The following is a 12,335-nucleotide window of genomic DNA, read 5'->3' as shown; positions in this document are numbered from 1 at the left end:
GTTCTGATTTGAAAGAAAGGTAGAGCTGGGTATCATCTGCATATTGATGGACACCCAGTCCAAACCCCCTGATGATCTCTCCCAGCGGCTTCATATAGATGTTAAAAAGCATGGGGGAGAGGACGGAACCCTGAGGCACCCCACAAGTGAGGGCCCAAGGGTCTGAACACTCATCCCCCACCACCACTTTCTGAACACGGCCCAGGAGGAAGGAGCGAAACCACTGTATAACAGTGCCCCCAGCTCCCAACCCCTCTAGACGGTCCAGAAGGATGTTATGGTCGATTGTATCAAAGGCCGCTGAGAGATCCAGCAGAACTAGGAAACAACTCTCACCTTTGTCCCTAGCTCGCCGGAGATCATCAACCAGTGCGACCAAGGCAGTTTCAGTCCCATGATGAGGCCTGAACCCTGATTGGAAGGGATCCAAATGGTCCACATCCTCCAGGCGTGCCTGGAGTTGTTCAGCAACCACACGCTCAATCACCTTGCCCAAGAATGGAAGATTTGAGACTGGGCGATAGTTGGCCATACTGGCCGGGTCTAAAGATGGTTTTTTAAGAAGCGGTTTAATGACCGCCTCTTTCAGCGGATCTGGGAATGTTCCCTCACAGAGGGAAGCATTCACCACCCCGCAGAGCCCATCGCCCAGCCCTTCCCGGCTTGCTTTTATTAGCCAGGATGGGCAAGGATCAAGGAGACAGGTGGTTGGTTTCACGCGTCCAAGCAGCCTGTCCACATCCTCGGGGGTAACGGATTGAAATTGATTCCATGCAACTTGACCAGACAGGGCTCTAGCACTCTCCCGCCCCGGCCCTGCTCCCACGGTGGTGTCTAGCTCCTTCCGAATATGAGTGATTTTATCTGCAAAAAACTTTGCAAAATCGTTGCAGGAGATCTTGGGGTCTTTACAAGGCCCCGGTGGTAAAGGTGGTTCCGTTAAATTGCGGACCACCTGAAAGAGTCTCCTGCTACTATTTTCTGCAGATGCAATAGAGGCGGTGAAGAAAGTCTTCTTCGCCGTCGCTATCGCCACTTGGTAGGCTCGACGTTGAGCTCTAACCTGTGTCCGGTCAGATTCGGAGTGAGTTTTCTGCCACCGACGCTCTAGCCGTCTCAGCGATTGTTTCATCGCCCTCAGCTCCGAAGAAAACCACGGGGCTGTCCGGGCTCCATGCAATCGGAGAGGGCGCTTCGGAGCCAGACAGTTGATAGCCCTGGTTAACTCTGCATTCCAGCGGGCCACCAGGGAATCAGCTGAAAGGCCATCAACATGGGATAAAGCATCCCCTACCACTCTCTGGAAACCATTTGGATCCATTAAGTGGCCGGGGCGGACCATCCGAATTGGTCCCACCTCCCTGCAGAGGGGAAGGGTCGCGGAGAAGTCCAGTTGCACCAGGAAGTGATCTGACCATGGCACTTCTTTGGTTTCACTTTTACTTAGTGTCAGATCACCCACGTCACTAGAGGTGAATACCAGGTCTAAGGCATGTCCATGACTATGAGTTGGGCCCAACTTATTCAGGGACAGCCCCATGGAGGCCATGCTTTCCACGAAGTCCCGAGCGGCCCCTTGTAAGGTCGTGTCGGCGTGGATGTTAAAATCCCCTAGGACAACCAAACTAGGTGTCTCCAGGAGAACATCCGCCACGACCTGAAGCAGCTCGGACAGGGAATCCTTGGTGCAGCGGGGAGGTCGGTACACCAAAAGGAATCCTGTACTGCCCCTATTGCCCAACTTCCAGAACATGCACTCAGAAAACTGGGTCTTCCCAGTAGGACGCCTAATGCAAACTAATGACTTCCTAAAAATCACTGCAACCCCCCCTCCCCGCCCACATGACCTGGGTTGCTGTGCGTAAGAGAAACCTGGTGGGCAAGCGGCAGCAAGGACAGGCCCATCTGCCTCATTCAACCAGGTCTCTGTCACACAAGCCAGGTCAAATCCTCCATCCACAATCAGGTCGTGGATGGCAGTGGTTTTATTCATCATTGACCTGGCATTACACAGCAACACCTTCAGGTTATGTGGGTTTCCCCTGTTGATTCCAGCATCCCTCCGGTCAAGGCCAGACCCGGAGGCAGGGATAGTCTTCAAACAACGACTAAACCTGCCTCCTCGGTAATGACATGGTGCAGGAAACAAGTGCTTGCCCAGACGTATCTCACCCTGAAGTTAGGAGGAAAGCAGTAACAGCGATTGAGCAATGGACCCACACTGGGCAGCAACACACCCCAGCAATCTCCCTCTTTCTTTGTCTTTGTTTCATCTGGGTCTAATGCTGGCAGGTTCTCCCTCTGATTGTGTAGCACTGGAATGCAAATCTCATGAAAGGATGGTTCCATTTTGGAATTTAATCCTAATATTTTGTCACTGCTATAGCTTTTTTTTTAAAAAAAGTAATCATTATTTCCAACCTTTAGCGAAAGGTAGACAAGAAATCAATGAACAAAGTTGAAACAAGGACTTTATTTATATCACTTCTGGGTAGGGTTGCTTGATTTGAAACCTAGAAATTTGGGAAATGCAAATACATATCATTTTCAAATATTCCTAATTGCATTTGTCATATATTTTTCCTATTGTGTACACCTAGGATGGTGTTTTGAGGAAGTGGATTCTCTTTTTGAAGGGAGCACATGTGCTATAAATTTAAGCTTGGTGGGCCAAGAAGAAATAAAGGAAGAGGCAGTGGAGTCAGGGAAGGCCTTGCTTGTCTCCCATCCCTACACTGGGACAGGGAAGAGGAGACAAGCACACCTTCATTATGTGCACTGTTTGGGCCCCAACAGCTGAAAGTTCTACAGCAAATGCAAGCCTAACAGCAGCCATTTTTCAGTTCGGCCCCCTCCCCTCGTTCACATGCACACACTATGTTTTCAGAATGGATGCATTCATCTCAGTTTCCTTCAAGCAGTGTGTGAGGCATGCCTGTTGCTCAAACAATCTAAAAACCTCCACACACTCCCGCTACAACCAATACAAATGCAATGATATTATCCCCTGCAACTATGCAGATAGTGCTTGCTCTGCTGGCATTGCAAACATGCTTTCCTGCAGTGCAGGCAGGGCTTGGGCCAGTGTGTACTGTAGGAGATATTATATATACAGACCTAAGCCCAAAATCAGTGCAAGTGCAACCATGCTTGTAACTGACCGCCTCTCGTTTTTCCTTCCTACATTGTCCTCTAATAATTACCCCAGCTCTGCTACAATTGAACTTTACAAAAAGTCTCCTCTTTTTAAATGCATCACGGGCTAACACAAAACATGAGCTAACATGTTTTTGACCTTGCTATGCTCATTTTTAAATATTTACTATCCATTTAAGTTATTATTACATTAGTATCCCACCTTTCCTCCAAGGAGCTCAAGGTTGTGTAAATGGTTCTCCCCCTTCCCATTTTATCCTTACAGATTAGGTAGTTTCTCATTAAATTGCAAACAAAATTGAATTCTCCCTCATCCCTATTTGGGGCTTCAAAAATCATCCGGTTGCCCTAAAACCTGGAGATGTACAGATTTCTCTATTTCGAAACACAGAATGCTTCCCTGCTTACCCAGTGTTTCCATAATTCTTTACAGTTACAAGTTATCAGAATCAACCCTACTTGAAGCTATTGAAATAATCTTGGGGTTTTTAAGTTGGAAGAGGGATAGGTGAAGGTAAAGGGACCCCTGACTATTAGGTCCAGGCGTGACTGACTCTGGGGTTGTGGCGCTCATCTCGCTTTATTGGCTGAGGGAGCTGGCATACAGCTTCCAGGTCATGTGGCCAGCATGCCTAAGCCGCTTCTGGAGAACCAGAGCAGCACACGGAAATGCCGTGGTACGCGGGTGGCGCTGTGGGTTAAACCACTGAGCCTAGGACTTGCCAATCAGAAGGTTGGCGGTTTGAATCCCCGTGACGGGGTGAGCTCCCATTGCTTGGTCCCTGCTCCTGCCAACCTAGCAGTCCGAAAGCACGTCAAAGTGCAAGTAGATAAATAGGTACCACTCCAGCGGAAAGGTAAACGGAAGAGGGATAATTCTTGTGCAAATATTGGCAAGGCACTTCACTTTTGCTTCCCGAGGATTTCCTCTTCACTAAATCAAGTTTGCTTCCTACCAGCTCAACACTTTGTTAACAAACACATAAACTAACCCAAACTATTTCTCCAGTTATCCCTGGTGCCTGAACCTCCTCATTTTCTTTGTTTGTGTCTATTTAGGTCTCCCTACTTCCACCACTCCTCTCTGACTACAAGAGCCAACATGCAGAGCATAGCTTCTTCCTCCATTTTATTAACTTTCTTGTGTAACTGCAATTCCCAGGAGACAAAGCACAGGTGTTTCCGAAGGCTCACAAAGCACCCTGGGGATTGTAGTTCTAGAGCCCGGGAGTGCACCTTTAATAGTAGTTGAAAAGACTACCATTCCCAACTCCACTGCCTCCAAATCCTCAAACCAGAAACATTTCATTGTTTCATTTTTGAGTTGTATGATCTTCTGCTAACATCCCTGCTTTTAGCTTCCCAATGGATCAGCCCATATAATAGAGAGCTTCTGGCAACCCTACGGCCAACTTAGATGAGCAGGATACAAATCATTTTTCATCTTCTATTTTCTGTTTGTCTTTCACTCCAGCGGCCACAACAGCAAAAAACAACTCTGGGAAGAACGTGCGAATGTAAACAGCTGCCTTTGCAATTGGATTTGCCATGAACACCTCTTGCTTCTTCCTGCTCACTGTCCGGAGAATTTCATCCGCTACCTCCACAGGGTGGACACCATTGGCCAGTTTTCTGAAAAAGACTGAAAGAGGGAAACAATGTTTCTCTTCAAGTGCTAAAACGAGACACACTGACCCTGCTCTGAAATTATTTACCTATTATTTCAAATCAGGGCCAGCACATCCCGTAAGCATCTGGTAGGTGGGCTCAGAAATGATTTCCTAGATGCAGACCACAAACCATCTCATACCACTGTCACATCAGAGTTAGATGATACAGAATGCTTAAACCAGTTCAAGACTCCTACTGGAATAATACTCCTCCTCAGTCTCTTGCTGTTCCTAGAAAGCGAGCGTTTAAAAAATGTTGACAGCAAGAAGATGCATGCCTCAGTCCCCTTTGTTGAAATGTGGATATATATGTATTCCCCTAAATTTGTCTAAACTCCCTCCATGCCCCATTTCACCCACTACTAGTATGCAATTCATATTGCATCTCATTCCAGGTTCCCACCACACCAGCCTGCTCCACTCTTCTCTTCTTCCACCTTTCATTCCAGCTCCCCCATCCCCACCCCAACTTAGGTTAATCTTACATTTCCACACGGAGGCTTCCCAGTTGCTAGCCTGTGGTTGAACATGGGATGCACGTATGAAACTTGGAGTCACGGTACTGACACAAACACCAAATTCCTGCAGTTCTGCCCTCAGGCAATCAAAGAAGCCCAGAGCAGCATGCTTGGAAGCAGCGTCTAGAAGGAAAAAAAGAGATGACCTCATATAATAAACAAATAAACCCTGCTCCCCACAGTATATTATCCTCTCAGTTCTAATATATGGAAACTTGGGTTCCTAGAAACCCAGTTCCTGATCATTTCAGCACCAAACAATAGCACAGATCCAGTTTCATAGTGAGCCTTTTATTTTAAATGTTGGCTTTTCAACTCCTCCAGAAACCCAAAGAAGAAGCAAATTGTGTTGACTGAAAGGACAGTTTTTGCTGAAATACTCAGAGTTGTCGTTGGGCTTATGGGTGGGATCCTCACGTCAGTTTCTTACTTCTGAAAAATATGGAGAAATGGAATGGCACTGGGCAGATTTGACACCTGCTTTTTCTCAATGGGTTAAAAACGATAGTAACATTTTTAACAGTCCATGCAATAAGAATTAAAATCCCTGTTCATCAGTTAATTGAACTGATGTGTGGTCAATTAGCAAGTTGCACAGTGCTGGGCTGAGTGGAGAGCTCGAAACCTCTCTTAAAATTGCCCCTTTCTGTTCATCAGATCAATTATCTGATGAGCAAAGAGTGGGTAATTTGATTCTTCAGCATGGTACTGGGCTGGACAGAGAGCTTGTAATATCTCTGTCTAGATGAGGATTAAAACAGTTCAGTCTCTGATGGTGTTCTGAACTTATTCCTCCCCCACAAACAGTGCTGCTGCCGCCACCAGAAAATTAGGTTGGGAACTGATGGGCCACTTGGAAAGGCTCAACTTGCTGGATCAGGCCCACAGGGCAGTGCTTCAGCACCATTGCAACAAATGGTTATTTTCTCAATCTGTAAACTTACAGGCTCCACGAAAAGGCACTCCTACTTTCCCCTGGATGTTATTGACTAGCACAACTTGCCCAGTTCTTCTGGAGATCATGTTGGGAATAAGGGCTGCAAGGGTGAAAAGACGGCAGAAAATGAATGATTTTAGAGACATGCAATTACCAGGGCAGTGATCCTTATCTAAACACATCTCCAACATTTCTTTTCCCTGCCTGTGTAATAGTTAAGGCTATATGAATCAGTGAAAAACAAGTTCAAAGAACGATATCCCAACACCATGAACAGTTCCTACTACTGGCAGCCAATACTGAAAGAGAAAATTCCTACTGCTCATTCCCAATATCTTAAAAAAATAAACTCTTAAGCTGCACAACTAAGGTGCAGCAACCTAGTTTCCATGCCCTACTGTGCAGGTAGCCAACATGGTGCCCTCCCAGTATTGTTGGACCCCAGATCCCATCAGCCCCAGCTAGTGTGGCACTGTACAATGGGAACTGTAGTCAACATCATCATTCCACAAGTGAGCCCATATATGGAGAACTAGTAGTCACCAACATCAAACTCAGATGTCATTGTGCTCTGCATCAGTTTCTGCTAGTTGAAAAGATGGCCATGCAACCTTATTCATCTACTGGGATGATCGTGTTAGCTGCAGTTGTGTCTATACAGTGGGTAGCGGACTGTTGTAACTGTTAAGACAGCTTAGTATGAATGAGTACAGGAAATATTAAGCATTTCAGCAGGAGATAAATACATGTGCATGAATGGGATCATATGTGCTTACATTTGGTCAGATCATGTCCAGGAGTAGTAGTGGGAGTTATTAGACATTAAGGTTATATTGCACCACAGATATCATTAGCTTCCCCCTGGGAATCTTGGGAATGGTAGTGTTGCAAGGAGGCTACAGCTCTTGAACAGATAATATTCCACAGTATCATCAAGTTCCTGGATTCTTTGAAGGCAGCACAAAACTGATGCAAGTTTGTAATGTGGAGATGCCCTGAGTGTGATCAGCCTCTCCAAGAAGAGAAATGCTTCAAAAGTGTGCCCCACCTGCCCCAACTCTACAGGGAGATACAAGGGTTATAAGGAGGCACAGTTCCAAATACCTTTGGTGAGTGTTATAGGCCCAAAATAGTTGGCATCCATAACCTTTTTGTCAATTTCCAGTGATATGTTCTGCACTGTTCCCTTCACCTTTGTGCTAGCATTGTTGATAAGTATATCCACACATCCATAGCAATCCAGGATTTCTTTAGCTACATCTTGGATGCAGTTTACATCAGACAGATCGAGGAGGACAAGCTTTGGTGTAAATGTCTGAAAAGAAGCAAACGGTTGTTATTGCCCTTTCTTGAAGGGCATTTTTAAAATATAGAAATATGGGACAACTTCCATAAGCTTTAGATGGTAGGATTAGTTCACGGATCATTTAGGGAAACAGATAGCAGCATCACAACAGAAGAACTAGAGTTCACCAGATGATATGAATGCAAAGCAAACTGGGGATTATTGATGTGGAAACTGACCCCCAAACTTAGGGATTCACTCCTGTGGATGCTACTGAATGAGTCAAGGAATTATGAATATAATCAGTAGCCATTTATTAAAAGTGGAGCTTAATCCAGTTCAGAGGTTGTTGGTATTGCTACTGACTGATTGTCCAGTAGGCACTTTGTACAGTATATTCACCTGAGCTGATACCCAGAGATGATTGGGATTATTTGCATGGTCAAAATGGGCCCATTTCAGAAGACAGTGGGGGAGAACATATGTACACTGTTGTCATAGAAAACTTATTTTCAATTGCAATGTGATAGCCATACCAAATATTGCTTAACCCTCTGCTCCATCATGTATAGTACATCAACAGGCTTCAACCACCAAGCATTCAACTGAAGCTAATCCTTTTCTAGTTGCACCTTTGATCTCATGCATGCTTTCTGCTTATGGCACACCGTATGACCTAGAAGGTAAGAAGCTCTATTTAAATCTATTTGTTTACATATGGGTTTTATTTGGGGTGGGGGACGGGGTAGGCTCGCTGCTACCTTCAGTGTGGTGGGTTTGCCTTGTTGACCTTAATATCTCTTCTTCTCATCTACAAGTCTTCATTAATCAGATTCTTAATGGGAGTTACATGTGTCATCTCAAAGTGAGCTAGATCCCCCAACTTCCTGCTAGGTGTAGCCATTTTTGCTGCACAATTGCTTTTACCAGAAGCTAATCCACCACCAGAGAGCATTGCTTCACCCTGGCCCTGCATAGCAGACAGCAAAGCCTAATTCAAAAGTAATGAGGAAAAGGTACAAGCTTATATCTTCTGTTTCTCTTCTTTCATAGGGAAAAATCCTGCTGTCGTTACACAGTCCCTTACAGGGTACTTACTGCTCTAGGATCAGCCACACTGTTTAAAGCATCATAGAGAGCTTCTAACTTGTCCAGGTATTTACCACACAGAACTAGCCTTGCTCCACCTGTGTGAAATACTCGTGAGCATTCTGAAAGATAAACCAGTGAATAATGCAGGTTAGATGATGATGATGATGATTTTATTATTTATACCCTGGCCACCTGGCTGGGTGTCCCCAGCCACTCTGGGTGGCTTAAAGCAGGCATAGGCAAACTGGTCCTGTTAGCTAGGGATGATGGGAGTTGTAGTCCCAAAAATCTGGCAGGCTAAGTTTGCCTATGCTTGGCTTAAAGCATATATAAAGCATGTACCTGTATTCTTGTTAATTTGAAATAAACAATGGGGAGATGTTCTCTTAACACTGCAGCACACACATACACAGGGCATTGGTTATATTTTAAATACTGGGTCTTCAGAGAGCTGAGAAATTGCACCATTGAATATTGTATATTGCACCATTGTATATTGTCTGAAACCCATAAACTGTGCAAACAAATAAATACACCCAAGTTTTCTTATAGAAACGAACTGGTCAGCCAATGCAGTCTCACCGGTTGTGAAGTTATTCTGAAGATGTAAGAAAATCATGATGTTTCAATTTGCAAACCCTCCACCTCCCACTGCAGTGGAAGCTGTTAATGTCAGACAGAAATGGACACGCTGGGTGCATGCTATGGAACAAACTGTCAGGTGAGAGAACTCACCTATGCACCGTCTTAAACAGGAACCAAGAAGCTGTGGCCTTCCAGATAGAGCTGAGTTGCCCCTCTAACATGACTAATGGTCAGAGATGATGGGAGTTAAGAGTCCAGACTCCAGCAACATCTTTGTGAACTTCCCCAAGTGCATCTGCCAAATGGTGCATATGAGCCCCTGATGATTTCTCAACTGACATATCCTGTTTCCACAGCCTGGCAGGCAGCAGAGCAACAAGCTGATCAGAGAACCCCATGCAGCTGAAATGGATCACTTTCCAGCCCTCTGATACTTTCTTTTGCTATGAGCCCATCCGTTAACTGGACGGCTGCTGCGGTGGCTGCCTGCTCAAGGCTTGAGCGCCCCAAAGCCTGTAAGCAATTTCACTTCAAGAGAGCCTTCTGCATGCCTTCTTACTGGTCTCAAACCTTAAAGCTCAGCACTGGTGCATAACTTATGGATTATAGAAATAATCTATTTATACCGCCCTGCTGCCACCTGATAGTTACTGTATGTGCAATTAGATCTCACTGCAACAGCACAGCCACCCGGCTATAAATAGACCCATTTATTTCATCTAAGACTTAGTGTTTGTAGGAAAGCAGCTTTTCAACTAATTCTGGATCCACCTGACTGTCATTCTTCCTAGCCCACATTTCTCTAGTATTATGATGAGAATGCTATATGGACACTGATTCTCTAAATAAATACAGTGCATTGCTTTTATTGCTAATTCATTTTGGTGTATATAAAGCCATCAGCTGGGATTCCAGAAGTCGGCACCGAAAGCAAACCTAAGTTTTGCAAGGAAAAAAGACCCAGTTTCTGTTGCAGAACCAATTAGGCAAAAGGGGTGTGGTGGTTAATTTACCTATCAATACCTATAATTTGTTTATGCACTTTTTTGCCCTGCTCCACACCACAAGGGTTAGTAGAATGCAAACAGTAACAAAATTAGCTATCTTACTTAGCTTTACTAAATAGGTTCAATTGCAACGTTTTGATTTCTGAAGAATTTTGAATTTGTTTCAGGTCAGGGTGCAGTTGAGGGGAAAGAATGCAAAGGCCACAGGGTACTCCGTTACTAAGACAACAGAAAATTTATCAGGCAGTTTAGGAAAGAATGGGAAAGAATGTGGACACAGGTGGATCATAGAATAATAGAATCATAGAATTGTAGAGTTGGAAGGTACCCTAAGAGTCATCTAGTCCAACAGTGCAGGAATCTCAGCTAAAGCATCCATGATGGGAATGAACTGGGCCATTTGAAGAATTCCCTCCATTAATATCACCACTGAGAGGTTCCATTCTGCTCAAATACACATAGATTTTATGTTTCTCGCAGTGCTGAAGCCCTGACTCTTGTCCAATTGGTTTCTGAGCCAATTGCTCGCCATATTTTCAAGCTTTCATTGACAACCAAAAGGTCTAGAAATTATGTTTCGTTTTAATGGCAGCTGGATTCTTTAAGATTCTGAATGTTCCTCAAGATGCACGTGCCAGAGAAGTGGATGGCACAATGCAATCACAGCAACCCAGATTTCTATTAACGTGTGTGTGTGACACAACAGGCTATTAGTCATTTGCTGCACCTGCTTACCCTTGCCCACACCGGAGAGAGCATCAGTGATCACTACAACTTTGCTCCGCACGGCAGATTTTGACATCAGATGAGTAACTGTCCGATAAATATATACAATCCCACTGATTCCAACCACCAGCAGTGGGAGAATTAGCACAGCTAGGACACCCATCTTCACCTGGCAGAAAGGAGAACAAATTTGGGCAATGGAGGAGATTGTCAATATCTTTTACAGCAAACATGACCAAAGGTCCCCCTCCATTAACAAAATGCAATCAAGCAGAACCTGTAGCATGTAAGGTGTTCCCAGCCATTATTTGAATTATATTATTATTTATTCAGCATCTATCAATGCACAGAGAGATTTACCAAAGTGTACACAAAGCAATTTTCTGCTTTTAAATAACTCCACACAAAGCAATTTTGAATTGCAAAATCAAACATAATATGACAAAACCCATTAAGAATTGTTTGGGGGGGTTCATTTCTCTACTGACTGTTAGATATTATGGACAGATTTGTGGGCAGTGCTGTTCCACACCAATGTTTGCAACAGTCAATTCTATTTTCCTGATGCAAGAAGAAAAAGAAGAAGGGGGGAATGAATTGTTACATATTTCTTATTGAAAGGAAAAAGACTAAAGCAAAGCTTCTGAAGAAATAGTGCCGATTTAACATCCAACAGAAGTTCTGTAATAAAGCAATAACTTACTTGGAATTGCAAGCCGTCAACAAGTTGATAAGGTAGTATCTCCCACCAGCTGGTTTATACTTGAAGTTTAATTAAACTCATAGGCATTTTTGGAAAGGAAAAAGCCCTCCATCCGCCGAAGCCTTTTGCCTTGAGCAAAGGCAGCTATGTATAGAGCTCAGCTGCATGACAGAGTTTTAAAAAGTAAATATAGTATCCATGGCCCCAGCCACATACCTGACCTATTTAGTTTCACAGGGCTTCAAAGTCCTTCTACCGCCTGCAAGAGTGGACAAACTCAATGATAAAGAGACATTGCTCATTTCTTTATTTTTGTGGCAAAATGTAGGTAATAGCTCACTTTGCTCCAAAAAGGCTCTAGATGTTACAAGACTGAATTAATCTGTTTCTGTTTTTCAATGTGCAACGACTTCTGCAGTCACTAAGAGAGCAACCCTTGCAGCTCTGCTCAGAAGTCTCAATTGTGGTTCGAGGACCCGACCCCCGTGTGGTGAAATAAAGACGCAAGGACACGTGATATATGGTTAATGGGCAAGAAAAGGCCACAACTTTATTGGTTACAGCAATGGGAAAGGTATTGGCTTAGGCATTGGATGATGGGTTATTCAACCAGTGGGTGGAGCCTGTCGATGCTGATCCGACTCTAAGCCCACCCC

The 12,335-nt window shown here is 44.4% G+C and overlaps 1 protein-coding gene across 1 annotated transcript; it reads right to left on the bottom strand.

Moving 5' to 3' along the window:
* Positions 1-2,454: 2,454 nt before the first annotated feature.
* Positions 2,455-11,841, bottom strand: DHRS7C (dehydrogenase/reductase 7C). Its single transcript, XM_081185446.1, has 7 exons — positions 11,680-11,841; positions 10,986-11,145; positions 8,665-8,777; positions 7,386-7,596; positions 6,289-6,381; positions 5,312-5,467; positions 2,455-4,798 (listed from the first exon to the last, which is right to left on the bottom strand). The coding sequence occupies exons 2-7, from the start codon at positions 11,137-11,139 to the stop codon at positions 4,590-4,592; spliced, it is 936 nt and encodes a 311-aa protein (XP_081041572.1). The 5' UTR covers positions 11,140-11,145; positions 11,680-11,841; the 3' UTR covers positions 2,455-4,589.
* Positions 11,842-12,335: the final 494 nt, after the last annotated feature.

Source organism: Podarcis bocagei (assembly GCF_964188305.1).
Source record: "Podarcis bocagei genome assembly, chromosome: 2".
In the NCBI taxonomy this organism is placed as follows: Eukaryota; Metazoa; Chordata; class Lepidosauria; order Squamata; family Lacertidae; genus Podarcis; species Podarcis bocagei.
This window is presented reverse-complemented; position numbering and strand designations above follow the sequence as displayed.

Coding starts and splice junctions, on each gene's coding strand:
- DHRS7C (XM_081185446.1), bottom strand. CDS start 11,139: ATGGGTGTCCTAGCTGTGCTAATTCTCCCACTGCTGGTGGTTGGAATC. Junction 7,597..8,664: donor GTGTGGCTGATCCTAGAGCA/GTAAGTACCCTG, acceptor GCTTCTTTTCAG/ACATTTACACCAAAGCTTGT. Junction 6,382..7,385: donor GCCTATAACACTCACCAAAG/GTATTTGGAACT, acceptor TCACCCTTGCAG/CCCTTATTCCCAACATGATC.